This window comes from Carassius carassius, chromosome 11 (assembly GCF_963082965.1).
Source record: "Carassius carassius chromosome 11, fCarCar2.1, whole genome shotgun sequence".
Classification (NCBI taxonomy): domain Eukaryota; kingdom Metazoa; phylum Chordata; class Actinopteri; order Cypriniformes; family Cyprinidae; genus Carassius; species Carassius carassius.
Window position 1 is genome coordinate 28353144 of NC_081765.1, and position 14778 is coordinate 28367921.

General features: G+C 38.8%; 1 protein-coding gene across 1 annotated transcript in view; it reads right to left on the reverse strand.

Annotated features, from left to right (window-relative positions):
• Positions 1 to 14778, reverse strand: part of LOC132153146 (titin-like) — a 137441-nt gene that overhangs the window by 39404 nt on the left and 83259 nt on the right. Inside the window, exons 93-125 of the mRNA XM_059562449.1 lie at positions 13569 to 13977; positions 13359 to 13483; positions 12965 to 13231; positions 12599 to 12868; positions 12213 to 12512; positions 11826 to 12128; positions 11552 to 11739; positions 10435 to 10549; positions 10050 to 10334; positions 9802 to 9953; positions 9561 to 9708; positions 9285 to 9462; positions 9075 to 9196; positions 8709 to 8996; positions 8019 to 8315; positions 7738 to 7924; positions 7539 to 7654; positions 7125 to 7424; positions 6283 to 6582; positions 6082 to 6187; positions 5517 to 5713; positions 4771 to 5082; positions 4401 to 4679; positions 3956 to 4255; positions 3567 to 3869; positions 2920 to 3456; positions 2507 to 2809; positions 2114 to 2413; positions 1699 to 1995; positions 1299 to 1583; positions 902 to 1195; positions 507 to 806; positions 84 to 392 (exon numbers count right to left, since the gene is read on the reverse strand). Of these exons, the coding sequence (XP_059418432.1) occupies positions 84 to 392; positions 507 to 806; positions 902 to 1195; positions 1299 to 1583; positions 1699 to 1995; positions 2114 to 2413; positions 2507 to 2809; positions 2920 to 3456; positions 3567 to 3869; positions 3956 to 4255; positions 4401 to 4679; positions 4771 to 5082; positions 5517 to 5713; positions 6082 to 6187; positions 6283 to 6582; positions 7125 to 7424; positions 7539 to 7654; positions 7738 to 7924; positions 8019 to 8315; positions 8709 to 8996; positions 9075 to 9196; positions 9285 to 9462; positions 9561 to 9708; positions 9802 to 9953; positions 10050 to 10334; positions 10435 to 10549; positions 11552 to 11739; positions 11826 to 12128; positions 12213 to 12512; positions 12599 to 12868; positions 12965 to 13231; positions 13359 to 13483; positions 13569 to 13977 (8472 nt within the window). The remainder of the gene's footprint in view (positions 1 to 83; positions 393 to 506; positions 807 to 901; positions 1196 to 1298; positions 1584 to 1698; positions 1996 to 2113; positions 2414 to 2506; positions 2810 to 2919; positions 3457 to 3566; positions 3870 to 3955; positions 4256 to 4400; positions 4680 to 4770; positions 5083 to 5516; positions 5714 to 6081; positions 6188 to 6282; positions 6583 to 7124; positions 7425 to 7538; positions 7655 to 7737; positions 7925 to 8018; positions 8316 to 8708; positions 8997 to 9074; positions 9197 to 9284; positions 9463 to 9560; positions 9709 to 9801; positions 9954 to 10049; positions 10335 to 10434; positions 10550 to 11551; positions 11740 to 11825; positions 12129 to 12212; positions 12513 to 12598; positions 12869 to 12964; positions 13232 to 13358; positions 13484 to 13568; positions 13978 to 14778) is intronic.

Sequence of the window (14778 nt, forward strand, 5' to 3'; positions counted from 1 at the left end):
TTGGCTTGATATTCTGCCATCTGAACAGGTTTAAATGAAGTGTTCAAAAATGTCCAATATTTGCACAGTACAGGATAACTTACCCAACACTTCCACTGTGATGGAATGACTGAGAGTTCCCAAACGATTTGAAACAGTAACTGTGTATGTGCCCTTGTCCAATCTAGTAACACCAGGGATGGAGAGTTTTGTATGTGATGTCACCCTATCAATCTCTTTGGTTTCTATCAGGAGTTTCTCAGTTGACTTGTCAATAACAACATCATCCTTCAGCCATTCAATCTTTGGCATTGGCAGGCCTGTGACTTCAGCGGGCATCTCAATAGGTTCGTTTTTCCTTACTTGGATCAAATCACCCTTGAAGTGCTTTAACATATGAAGACTTGGAGCCACTATAATCATCAAAATGAGATGGAACGTGTTATCAAAAGACAAGTAAAATGTGGGTGCTGAGACAACATGAAACTCTGTGAAGAACAGTGATGTTAAACTAAAATAGGACAAACCTTCATCATCTTGAATGACAACAGTCATGGTTATAGATGGCTCACTTTCACCAAATGCATTGACAGCCTTTGCACGGAACTCATACATATGCAACTCATCAAGGTCTTCAACTGTCAAAATTTGAGCAGTCAGCAACTCTGGGTTGACACGCTGGAAGGCTGGTTGATCTTGTCGCTTTTTCTCAATGATGTAGCCAAGGATTGGACTACCACCATCATTACGAGGTGGCCTCCATTCAATAGTAACAGAAGATTTGGTCCGCTCGGTATAGTGGAACTTTTCAGGAGAAGTTGGTGGACCTGACATTTAATAAAAATGTGACAATAAATACATAGGAACAGTCATAATATTGAGTGCTATTTTGGGAGTAAAGCATTGTGTACACAAAATTTACCTTGAGGATCCACAGCAAGGATAGGTCCGAGATCAACTGGAGGTCCACATCCATACTTGTTCTTAGCCACAACACGGAAAATGTATTCCTGTCCCTCAGTAATACCTACGATCTCACATTTGGATGAAGCAGTCTCAATAGGTTGTCTCCATGTGTGCATCTTTGGTTCCCTCCTTTCAATGATAAACCCTGTTAGATCACTACCACCATCATCTTCAGGATCTGACCAATTCAACATCATTAGCTTTCTGGTAACCACAACAGGTTTCAGGTCAAGAACTGGTCCAGGAACATCTGAGAAGAGATTTTAAATGTGGGAAAACGTATATATTATGCATGCTATAATGAGAATGAGTGTATACATTTCAAATCCAAATTACAATTAAAAAATTCTTACCCATAATTTCAACCCTGGCCCATGCAGACTTGATACCACTTGGATTTGCTGCTTGGATTTGGTATTTGCCGTGATCACTTCTCTTTGTGGTTTTAATAACAAGAGTGCTGTCCTTTCCAGCTTCCTCTACCTCCATACGATCTTTTTCTAATTTACCATCATCCTTTGTCCATTTCAAAGATGGAAAAGGTCTACCAGTCACATGTGCTGGAATTCTCAGCATCTCTCCAGCTCTAACAACAACACCATTTTTCACTGAGATATCAATCTCGATGACTGGAACCTCTGTTTTGACAAAGAAACAGAGCCATATATTTAGCTGTTTATATTAGAATAACACGTCAATTGATTAACACATAAAGAATATCATGATATTTAGCATCAGTTTTATGTTTTATACCTGCAGGGTTTCTCACAATTACTGCATCAGTCAAACCTGGTTGTCCTTCACCAGCACAATTGACTGCCACAACACGGACAATATACTTAGCACCTTCTCTAACACCATACACTGTAAATGCGTGGTTCTTCCATGGTCTCTCTGTGGCTCGTGACCAGTCTTTGGTACCAGCAACAACTTTGTCAACATGATAACCAAAGATGTCTGCGCCACCATTGTCTGCAGGAGGATCCCATTCAACATCAATTGAATAGTCTGAGGTGTCTACAATTCTTGGAATTGGTGGACCTGGGGGCCCTGAAACAAATAATTTTTATACAGTAATTATTATATTTTAAATCAATATTAATTTGATGGTAAAAAAAGTTTCTTATATGTTCATGGTTTATAGTCAATTCTAATACTACAAACGTACTGATTGGTGCCTGTGCTGTTTTTGGTTCTGACGGGGGGCTGAACTTTCCAGGTCCTGCTACATTTTCTGCACAGACTCTGAAAATATATGTTAGACCCTCCAAAAGGCCCTCTACATTTATTTCCAAATCAGGAACCATGGTGCGATTGACTCTTGACCAGTGTGTGCTGTTAATTTCTCGTTTCTCTACCCAGTATCCTTCAATGGGGCTGCCATTGTCACTGGGTTCTGTCCAGGTAACAAGCATACTGCTGGCTGTGGAATCCTTAATTTCAGGTTTCTCCGGCGCATCTGGAGGATCTGAATTGACAAGGCATATCGAACTGTTTAATTAACTGTGAAACACAATAATGCAAATGATGTTCTCAAGCAAACAATGAAAAATCGGAATACCGAATGGATTCTTTGCAATGATGGGTTTGGAGATGCATGGGGTTCCAGGACCATACTTATTCTCTGCTGTGACACGGAAGAGGTACTCCTTGCCCTCAATAAGTTTTGGAACTTGAAATTTACAGCCTCTAAGGATTGAGGTTACAGTGACCCATCCAAGTTCCACCTTGGAGTTATCTTTTTGTTCCAATATGTAGTTAAGGATTTCACTACCACCATCATCCAGAGGAGGATCCCACTTACAGAGGATTGAGTTCTTCCTTACATCTACAAATTTGAAATTGACTGGAGGTCCAGGAGTATCTGGAACAGAAAAATGTAAAATTAAAATTCTATTCTTCTTTTTTTTAATTCAAGGTGGGAAAGGGGTAATATGTAAGTGTTGATGTCACATTGAAGAGTTTTATACTCACCAAGGACATTGACTTCACAGGAGACAGAGGCAACACCATGATCATTTTCCACTTTTATGGTGAAAACACCATGATCGCCTCTGACAGTATCTTTTACAATAATGAAGGATTCACCCTTCCTCTTGGATTCAATGGTAAGCCGTTCATTTAAGCTTGGGTGGTATGCTTCTTCAGGCTCCTCAGGTTCCTCCACCTCCTTTTCTTTTACTTTCTCCTTTTCCTTGTCCTCCTCCTTCTTTGCTTCTTTGTCTTCTTCCTTCTTTTCTGCATCTGCCTCTTTCTTTTCTGCATCTGCCTCTTTTTTTTCTGCATCAGCCTCCTTTTTTTCCTCTTTTTCTTTTTCTTTCTCCTTCTTCTTCTTAATGGGCCTTTCTGGTCTCTTCTTCAGTGGTTCTGGCCAAATGGTTGCATTGTTCTTCATCCATGTAATTTGAGGGTAAGGGAATCCAGAGATATTGGCATCCAATCGGATCTCCTCACCTCGTTTTACATTCAAGCCTGATTGTAGACTACCGCTAAGGAATACCTTTGGACGATCTGAAAGCAGAAAAATGCTTACATATACAGTACCAATAGCTTGCTTCAGAGGGACTTCACATCTGATGAAAATCTCTGATTTGACAAATAACAAAAGATTAAGTTCATACCAATTGCATCTGTGGCTTTGATCAAAGGTGTGCTGCGTGAAGGATCACTGATACCAGCTGCATTTTCAGCACGTACACGGAACTGATATTGTTTTCCTTGCGTCAACCCCTTAACAGTATAGGACAGCACTGGCACAAGGAAGTCATTGCATCTCTGAAAGTTCTCTTCCCCTTTCATCATCTTCTCAAGAATGTAACCCATAATTTTGCTACCACCATCATACATGGGAGGCTTCCAAGTAAGGGTCAGACTCTCAGAAGTTGGGTTGTGTGTTTCCACATCGACGGGTGCGTCAGGACGTTCTGTATTTGAAAGACAAAAGGTTGTTAAAAATATTATGCAAAATGAAACTTACATATAAATGCTTTCAATGAATGTCACTACTTACGCTTCTGATCTTCAGCAATTACAGGGTTGCGAAGCTCAATGAATTCACCACCACCAATCTTGTTGACAGCTCTGACACGGAAGTAATACTCTCCATTTTGAATGAGATCCTTTACGGGCCAGCTAACTTTGTTTTCTCCAGACATAACATTCACATAGGTTCTCCTGCCTGCTTCTCTGCGTTGTAGGACATAGTGGAGAATAGGGCTACCTCCATCATAGTCTGGAAGATCCCAGGACACCTTGCAGGTGCTCTTGGTAATCTCACTAGCAACAATTTCTTTACATGGCCCGGGAAGACCTATCATTTGTAAAAAGCACAGTAAAACCAAAGAAAATGCATTAGTTTAAAATGTAAAGGTGCATTTTCAATATTATGTTTGCATTAGTTGTTAAAAGCTGAAATATTCCAATAAAGCAGTTGATAATGGAACTCAAAAACATACCTATAACTTTAACATTGATTGTTCCACTAGTTGAACCATTGCTGTTCTCCAAGGTTACTTTGTACTGGCCAGCATCAGCGTGTAAGCAGCTTGGAATTTCCAGATGGCACGATGTGTATTCAACTCTGAAGAAAGTTCTGTCATCAGTTTTCATTTCATTTCCATCTTTGTGCCATGTAATCTTAGGTGATGGCACAGCCCTAAATGGAATTGGGAGGTGCATCTTTTCACCCTCTACAACAACAAGATCCTTGGTCTGGAAGTCAAGGATTGGGCTACCTGCAATGATATGAGTCACAGGGCAATCAACCTTAAATCATAATGGCAACAAATGTATTTATAATTTTACAAAAACAAAAAAATAGCTTACAGTCAGAATCTTTGGCATATACATTCTCAGAAATGTCAGAGGGCTCACTGGCACCAAGAGAATTGACAGCACGGACTCTGAAGGTATACTGCTTCTCAGGAACAATGCCCTCTTCATCCCCTGCCCTGTATTTGAGCTCTTTGACAGGACGAGAGTTGACTCTCATCCACTTCTCGGTTCCAGTCTCACAAAGCTCAATATGGTAGCCAATAATGGGACTTCCTCCATTATTTTCTGGTGCCTTCCAAGCAATACAAATATGATCTCTGGCTGCCTCAGTGACATGCAGTTCCTGAGGGGGTGATGGTGGGCCTGTCAAGAAAAGAAATGGTTCCATTTATGATGCTTATTATGAATTACATCTTAAATCCCTAAATCAGATATTTAACACGTATGTTCTATATTTTTCCCCTTAATGTTGGAGGTCCAAGAGACATGGTTATTTTTCAGAATTTTTGTTTATTATTTTCAATTTATCTTAATATGTTCCTTGGACCTAATAAAAACCAACTGGGCAAAATTATTGTAGATGTATCTTTCTGTTGAATCACAAAGTATATATGCACTTGTGCAGTAATATTCCATTTCATATTTGAGTATATTTGAAGCATGTTTTAAAGTTGTTGATTGATAGATAGATAGATAGATAGATAGATAGATAGATAGATAGATAGATAGATAGATAGATAGATAGATAGATAGATAGATAGATAGATAGATAGATAGATAGATTTTTGTTACCATACCTGTTGGGTCCTCAATGATCACAATATCCGTGGGTTCACTTGGGTGACCAACTCCAGCCTCGTTTTCAGCAGAGACTTGGAACTGCACTTCAGTGCCCTCAATTACATCAGTCACTCTGTAATGGCAGTCAGGACCTGAAGTCTTTGCTGATTTCACCCAGCGGGTACCAAGTTTCTCCTTCTTCTCAACGACATATCTAGGAAAGAGATATTATCCAATTAATGATAAAATGGATGAACAATGCTGAAATAAAATATGAAAATATGATGAAAAGTTACAAAACTTAAATGAAAATAGAAATGTTGTCTTGGCAACTAAATGTAATTAAACAAGTTGTAATACTACAATTACTACAAATAAAATTGACAGCACGTAAAAAAGACTAAACTTACAAAATAATAGAATTTCTAAAACTCAAAATGAAGCAATATACAAGAAATATGAAAATAAAAAGCTAAATAAAAATGAATAAATACTTTTAATAGTATAATGTATTAATAATACTAAAGTAACACTGCCTGGGTCCACATTTCACCAACTGCTACAAAGGCCATATGCAAGTACCTCAAGACAGGTCTTCCACCATCATTCTTAGGTGCTTCCCATTTCAGATCAACATGAGTCTTGGAGATATCAGTAATGGTCAGATTATATGGAGGTCCAGGGGTACCTGTGAAGAAGAAAAGCAGGTGAGAGACAAATTTAACACTAAATATAAAACAATCAAAAGGAAGAAACAATCAATAAGAAGGACTAAGAACGTACTAAAAGTATCTTTGGCGAGAACAGAGTCTACAAGTTCACAAAATTCACTGGGTCCCACAGCATTCTCTGCAGCAACACGGAAAACATAGAGAGACCCCTCATTCAGTGGGGTGACAGTGTACTTCAGCTCTTTCACAGTGGTGTCCACAGCCTGCCAGCCCTTGCGTCTGACATCTCTCTTCTCAATAATGTAGTTTGTGATTGGAGAGCCACCATCTCTCTCAGGTGCTGTCCATTTCAAATCAGCGCTGTTCCTGCTACTAGAAACCACTTCAAGCCATCTTGGAGGTGATGGAGGATCTAAAGGAGGAGGACCATCATTAGGAAATGTTGTATACAGAATTACTATATGCACTTGAATATTTAAATGTTACAGCAATGGTTAACTCTAAAATTAAAATTATGTCACCATTTTCTCATTTTCAGTTTTTTCCAAACCTGTATGAATGTTATGACCACAAAAGAATAATATCAAGAATATCCTGGCCATTATTTTCAACATAATGAAAGTGAATAGCAATTTCGGCTGTCAAGTTTCACAATAACAGTAACAAAGAACAGACATAAATACTGAAAATCCAACGAAAATTTTAGCCTGTTCACACAAAACTACTTTATTTCTGAATTCAGAAGACTACTTTATGCATTGCATGGACTAATCAGGATACATACGTTCGTGTCATTTTTAACCTTGAAAGCTCCTTGTTTATTATAACTGCATGAAAAAAAACCACCAACTACATTATTCAGAATTTATTCTTTATCGTCATACTGAAAAAGGAAAGTCACATAGGTTTGGAACAAAATGAGGATGAAAAAAATGTTGAAAAAGTGTGACTTACTGAGTCTCTCCTTGCAGAGCACTGGATCACTTGGTTCACTAGGTTCACTCTCGCCGGCTGCATTGACAGCTCTGACACGGAATGAGTACTCTTGCTTCTCCATCAATCCTTTCAGGAAGTACTCAAGAGAGAGGATACCATCAGCTACACGAACCCACTCGTCAGTTCCACTCTTAAGGAGTTCAATGATGTAAGACTCAATTTTTGCACCACCGTCATGTTCAGGTTTTGTCCATTGTAGGAAGGCAGTTGTTTTGGCCACATCCTTAACAGTGGGCTTACCAGGGGCCCATGGGGGATCTGAAAGAAATCACATAAGTTTCATCCAGCATGCTCTCTCCAAATAAAATATAAATTTTGACATTTTGTAGGTGAAATGGGCAAACCAGGATATTTATAAAACATTAATCCTACCTATTGGATCTTTAATCAAAAGCTGGTCTGTCTCTTTGCTTGGTTTGCCAGGTCCAGCAAGATTCTCTGCCAAAACACGGAACTTATACTTCTTTCTTGTTGGCAGTCCTTTTACCCTGGAAGCAAACTTGTATTTTAGACATGTTTTAGAAAAATTACGAAACAACAATGGCAAACTAGAGCTAATTTACATCCCTACCTAAAGTTTGTGTCCGTGACAGGCAGCTTGTTGCATCTGATCCATTTGTCGTGCTCAGGCTCATATCTCTCAACCCAATATCCAGTAATAGGACTTCCACCATCATCATCAGGCTCATACCAAGACAGAGTTACTGCATCCTTAGCAATATCAGATGGCTCCAATTTGTATGGAGGGCCAGGAGTATCTAGGATAGGGTTAACATATATATAATGATTTCTAATGCAGGTGAAATGATAGTCAGTTTGTTTGAATCTTTGAAACAGTATTAAATAAAATACCAAAGGGGTATTTGGCAGTTATTGGGGCATGTTCTGCTGGGGCACCAACTCCAAACTGATTTTCAGCATAGACCCTAAAGACATATTCCTTGAAAGCCACAAGTTTGGTGGCCCTGTAGGTGGTCTGCTTCACAGTTGAGGACAACTTGTACCAGATTTCACTGTCTACAGCCCTCCTCTCAATAATGTAGTTTGTCACTTTTGAGCCACCATCATCTCTTGGAGGATTCCAGGCTAAAAAGCAGGACTCATTGGTGATTTCAGAGATATCAAGGGCAGCTGGAGGACCAGGTTTATCTATGTGAAGTTAACAAAGTTAGAAAATTAGCATCACCCGAATACTAACTGCAAAAGAAAAAAAAATGCCTAAATGTAAAAGTTAATTTTAGATTTAAATGTTTAATTTTAGTAAAAGAAGTGGATAAATATATAAATAATTGATGTATATTTATATGTAAAATTGATATAGAATTTAAACAAAATGCAAGAAATAAACAATTCAAGATATATTGTAATATTTTGTAATACACAATATCTTCTCTGAAAAAAAAGCATTACTGTTTTAAACATTAATGGTTGTCTTGTTTAGGTTTGTTTAGATATCTGTATTGCAAATAAGCTCCCCTATGATTTTGCAGGGTGTATCAACTTAAAAAAAAAAGAAAGAAAAAAAAAAGTCTGTCACACAACCTAGAATGTTGACATCAACTGTTGCAGTTGCACGGCCACTGCTGTTGACTGCCTCAATGATGTATGTAGCGGTATCATCTCTATTGGTCTTCGCAATGGACACAGTTGAGTGGCCAGGCTTGGTATCAATTGAGATTCTATCATCTGGCTTCAGGACTAGGTCAGCCTTGGTCCATTTGACTTTAGGCTCTGGTTTTCCTGTGATGTCAGCAGAAAGTTCAATCTTTGTTCCAGCCTTAGCAGTGAGGCCAGCCAGCAGTTTTGCATCAAGTTGAATCTCTGGAGGCTCTGTGAAATTAAATCAAATAAACATTAAACTTCAACTCTTAATGTCTCTGAATGTCAAATCATAATCTAATAAAGTACCTTTAGGATCAACGGCCAAAATCTCATCTGTCGCCTTGCAAGGCTTACTGGCACCCAGTTTGTTCAAAGCCCTCACACGATAAGCATACCACTGTCCTTCAGTGAGACCAGTCACTTCAAACCTGTTTGTAAAATTTATTTAGTTTAACATATGCATGTAAGCAACTTAAATCAGATTGAAGAGTAATTAATCTGAAAATGATAACTTACTTAAGATCAGGAACTGGGTCTCCACATGGTTCCCACTTGTCAGTGCCACGTTGACATTTGTCAACAATATAACCCTTAATTGGAGTTCCACCATCCCACTTGGGAGGTTCCCATGACAAGAAGATCTTGCTAGCAGACTTGTCTCTCCATTTAAGATTTTCTGGTGGGTCTGGTATAGCTGTAAATAACACACATGCAGACACAAGAGAAATTATAAATGATTTGATATTGCAAATATTTAACACTGACTAATCTATCATTAGTATTAACACGCACTTGCAGGTGAAGACACGTTCACTGGGTCATCAATGTAGGCGGGCTCTCCAGGGCCACATTTGTTGCAGGCAATAACTCTGAACAAGTACTCCTTGCCCTCAAAAACATCTGTGACTGTATATTCCTGGTCTTGCAAACCTGCCATCACCTAAAATCACATAAACACAAGGAAAGGGATCACTGTAGGCTCACATTACCATTCAATGAAATTAATGGTCAAATATATTAGGAATGTTTATACCTTCACCCAGGTCTTTCTGGAAAGCTCACGCTTTTCAACCTGATAGCCTGTGATCGGACTGCCTCCATCATGATCAGGTGCCTCCCACATCAAGTGGACATGCTTTCTGGTCACTTCTGCAACCTTTAAGTCTTTGGGTGCACTTGGAGAGGCTTGAATGAAGAGTAAAATAAAATATAACACTTAACTTTTTACTTTCTGAACTGTAAATTGATGTTTATATATCTATCATAAAATTATGTGCGTACCAATGACATTAACTTCAATCTCTCCTGAGACACTGGTCACATCATTTTCCAATGTCAAGGAGTATGTGCCTTTGTCAGGGCGCACACTTGGGGTTACAATGAGCTCTGTGAAGGTTGACTTTGTAACCATGGACACACGGTCACCAGCTGTAAGTGCATTTTCACCAAATGTCCACTTTGCTGTGGGCACCGGGTACCCAGTGATAGGGACACGAATTGTAAGAGGATTAGGGACAATAACCTCTAGACCATCCTTAAATGCGCTCAGGTCCAGAGTAGGTGCAACTGTGACAAGAGAAGCGCATCATGTGTTAAACAATTTCCAAAGATTCAGATATAAGATTATTAAGATTATGTAGGGTGCAATGGTACGGAAATCACTTACAGTGGGGATCATCTGCCAACACGGGCCCAACCATATTTGAGGGGTCAGACTGGCCGGCTGCATTCTCAGCGAGTACTCTATAGCTGTATTTTGTTCCAAATTTCAGGCCTGAAATCTGTGGAATGAATGTCAACATAAGCATCACAAAACAATACTAATACACACTATAACAGGAAGCAAACTAAAGTCAGTTCACTCGGCAACCAAGTTCACAATGCTTCTGGGCAGCTAGGCGTAAAAGACCAAATCCTATTTACTTGAATTGGAAAATTACAATCTCAAAAACTGCTTGCCTAACTCTTGCCTAACATTAAAATCTATGCTTATATAGCCTATATCGCAAGTTGAAAAAGCAAGCGCATTCCTAAGTGCATATCTCTATGGAAAACGGAGATTCTAATAGCAGCTGCAGGGTCACAATAACTACTTAATACTGTGCAATAATAACAATTTAAAAAGCAGGGCTTATTCCACCATACAATGCATTGCACTTACTCCCATTTATAGTAATATGAGTGAACCATCTTTGTGTATATATATACAGTACAGACCAAAAGTTTGGAAACACCTTCTCATTCAAAGAGTTTTCTTTATTTTCATGACTATGAAAATTGTAGAGTCACACTGAAGGCATCAAGGGCTATTTGACCAAGAAGGAGAGTGATAGGGTGCTGCGCCAGATGACCTGGCCTCCACAGTCACCGGACCTAAACCCAATCAAGATGGTTTAGGGGTGAGCTGGACCGCAGACAGAAGGCAAAGGGGCCAACAAGTGCTAAGCATCTCTCGGGGAACTCTTTCAAGACTGTTGGAAGACGATTTCAGGTGACTACCTCTTGAAGCTCATCAAGAGAATGCCAAGAGTGTGCAAAGCAGTAATCAAAGCAAAAGGTGGCTACTTTGAAGAACCTAGAATATGACATATTTTCATGTGTTAATTCATAGTTTTGATGCCTTCAGTGTGAATCTACAATTTTCATAGTCATGAAAATACAGAAAACTCTTTGAATGAGAAGGTGTGTACAAACTTTTGGTCTGTACTGTACACACACATATATATATATATATATATATATATATATATACACACACACACACAGTCTTTGGCAAAAATTACCCGGTAGACCAGGTCCTGCCAAAGCCTGGCATTGCATCTAAGCCACTTGTCTGTGCCTTCTTCACATCTCTCAATGATGTAGCCAGTGATTGGTGTGCCTCCATTTTTTAAGGGAGTCTCCCATGTCAACAGACAGGAGTCCTTTGTCTGTTCAGAGTGTGTCAAATTCAGTGGAGGGCTCGGCCTCTCTATGGATCAAAACATTACGATGCTTTTATTAGGTATGAATGCATTAATGTATGCTAAAATGAATGATATATGGGATTTTACAAACCAATAGGGTCCATGATCTTCACTGGGTTAGTGGCCGCACTTGGTTTGCCAATTCCAGCCTTGTTCTCAGCCTTAACACGGAAGATGTATTCTTTGTTCTCAATAACATCATTAATAATAGCTGAGCGTTCATGTGGTTTGGTCACCATGGCTGGAGACCAGCTTACAGAAGTTCTATCACGCAGCTCAATAATGTATGATGTGATCTCCGATCCACCATCGAACAGTGGTGGTTCCCAGGAGACTGTGGCACCAAACTTGTTGACATTTCCAACAATAACATTCTGCGGTGGATCAGGAACATCTGGAGTGTATAAAATAAAAATAAGAAACAATTAGAATCACCTATTAGTGTGTACAACTTGACTTTCAGATTTTCCTGACTTACCAAACTTATTCTTAGCTTGAACAGCTTTATCTGTCTCAACATTGGGCCCACTTCCGATTCGGTTACGTGCACAGACACGGAACAGGTACTTGGAGTCTTTCTGCAAACCAGTTACACAGTACTCTGTGCTATCGGCACAGTCAGTGGCCATGGTCCAGGTCTTACGTTTGATATCACGTCTTTCAACCACATAAGCCAAGATCTTGCTGCCACCGTCACTCTCTGGCTCTTCCCATGCAATGCTGACCTCACCATCAGCAGTGTCAACAACTTGAAGGTTCTTCACAGGCCCAGGAACATCTGTGAAAGGAGCAAAATTTGTAAGCAACAATACAATCCTAGAATATTTTACTGAAACAAACTGATATACTATGAATATAACTAACCAATAACTTTTAGGTTTATAAAAGCCTCTCCTTTTCCATGTTTGTTTTGGATGAGGATTTTATAGCGACCTTCCTCTGACTTCTTTGGGTCCTTCAACCTATATTCCGTCCTGTCAACAGAAGTGTTAACATTTTCTTTTGGAAGACTGATGTCATTGTAGAACCACTCAGCCTCAGCATGCGGGTAAGCATTGTAAGGAACTGCCATAACAAATGGCTTTCCAGCATCTGTCACCAGGTCTTGATCCAAGGTTTTAATTGTTGGCATGGCTGTGGAGAAATACCAAGGTATTGTAAACGTATTCAATTTGATTGTGTTTGGTTGTAAAACATTTCATATATACAGTATTTATAAATTAATCTTACCAGCAAGCTCAAGCTTGGCTCTGGCATCTTTGTCCTTGGCAATGACTCTGTACTCGCCTTGATCACGTGGCCTGATTTCACATACTTGAAGCCTGTGAATCTTACCCTCGCTCATCATCTGGTACTTATCACCTTGAACAACGGTCATGTTGTTCCTCAGCCATTTGACCTCAACTCTGTCTTTATTGAGCTCAACTTCAAACACAACATCTGAGCCTGGGGGCTCAAACACATCTGTGGGTGGTCTGACAATCTCCACAGGGGTCTCTAAAGAGGTGACAAAGTCATAAAGACCCTTTACGTTTCTATTCATTTCCATTACTTTTCTATGCCTGGAGATTACATTTATTAAAATTCCCTGATATTTCCAGGTTGGACACTGAAACAAACTTACCCTCAACAAAGAGGCGGGCTCTTGTTCTCTTGTCATCCACTCCACAGGCATATTCACACTCATCATCTGGTCTGCACTCTTTTATACGCAGTCTACATGTTTTGCCATCTCTCTCAAATTGGTATCTTTTAAAAGAAATTAAATGCATATTAAACATACTCAAAACCAACTAAACCCTTGACAAAAACCCTTTAGAATAACGTATCTTACCTGGGTCCTTCTCTGATCTCCCTGCCATCTCTGTACCATTTGATTTCGGCCTTCTCTTTGGAAAGTTCACATGTGAACTCAGCATCCTCAAACTCAGTGATGGTTTGGTCACTGAGCTGAGCAGTGAAGTCAGCGGGTGCCTCACTGATGATCAGTTCTGCTGTGGCCTTATCAGCACCAGCAACTACACTGTATTCACCCTCATCTGCAAGACTGCAGTCCTTAATGGTCAGAGTGTGCTTGTCCTTGTCCACACGATACAGAATTCTCTTGCTGAGAGTGATTTCCTGACCTGCCTTCATCCACTGTACTGTTACATTTGGTCTGTTCACCTTGCATGTGAAGCTGACAATCTTTTTCTCCTGTGTGTCAACATCCTCAGGAGGAGCAATGATTCGAAGATCTTCCTCTGCGGAAATTAAGTTTTATGATAAGTTAACTAGGTATGTGTTTTCTGAAACAGAGCCTAAGTCTCAAATCCATTTTGTTAAAATTTCCCTATATGTTGCAAGTTAGTAGTTTAAACTCTCCTGCAGGAAATTCATGTCATATTATTATAAATATATGACAATATTTAATTATGTATTTTATATTTAAATTGTATCTATTATTTTATAAAAATGTTTTAATACTTTTTAAATATAAAGTATGTGAGCTTCACTCACTGTATAATCTTTGTTATTATTATTATAATACATTTTTACTTAATTTTTGTGAACTGTAACACAATAACAAACAAACAAAACTTTTTCATGGGTACAAACATAAATATTTTTCCAAAGTATAACACAAATAGTGAAAGACATTTTGATCAACCAACAATATAAGCAAATGTTTGCAAGCATGTATACATAAATATCTGTGGTCATACATTCATAAACATAATACTAATTTCCATAGGCGTCACTGTATAATCTTTAAATCTTTCTCTTTTTTTCCATTTACTGCTAAACTAATACAAGATGGTACACTAAATCCCCACTCAATACATGTTAATTTTTATGACAGACGGTTCACGAGAGATTCCCTTTTATATAAACACAGTTGCTGTGATATATATATATATATATATATATATATATATATATATATTATTGCAATAATTACATTAAAAGCATATCAGCAGTGTTTATTCTGGCAGGCATTTTTAATTTAGTCTAGTCTTGAGACACAAATGCTTAATAGTCTTAGTCACATTTTAGTCATTTGA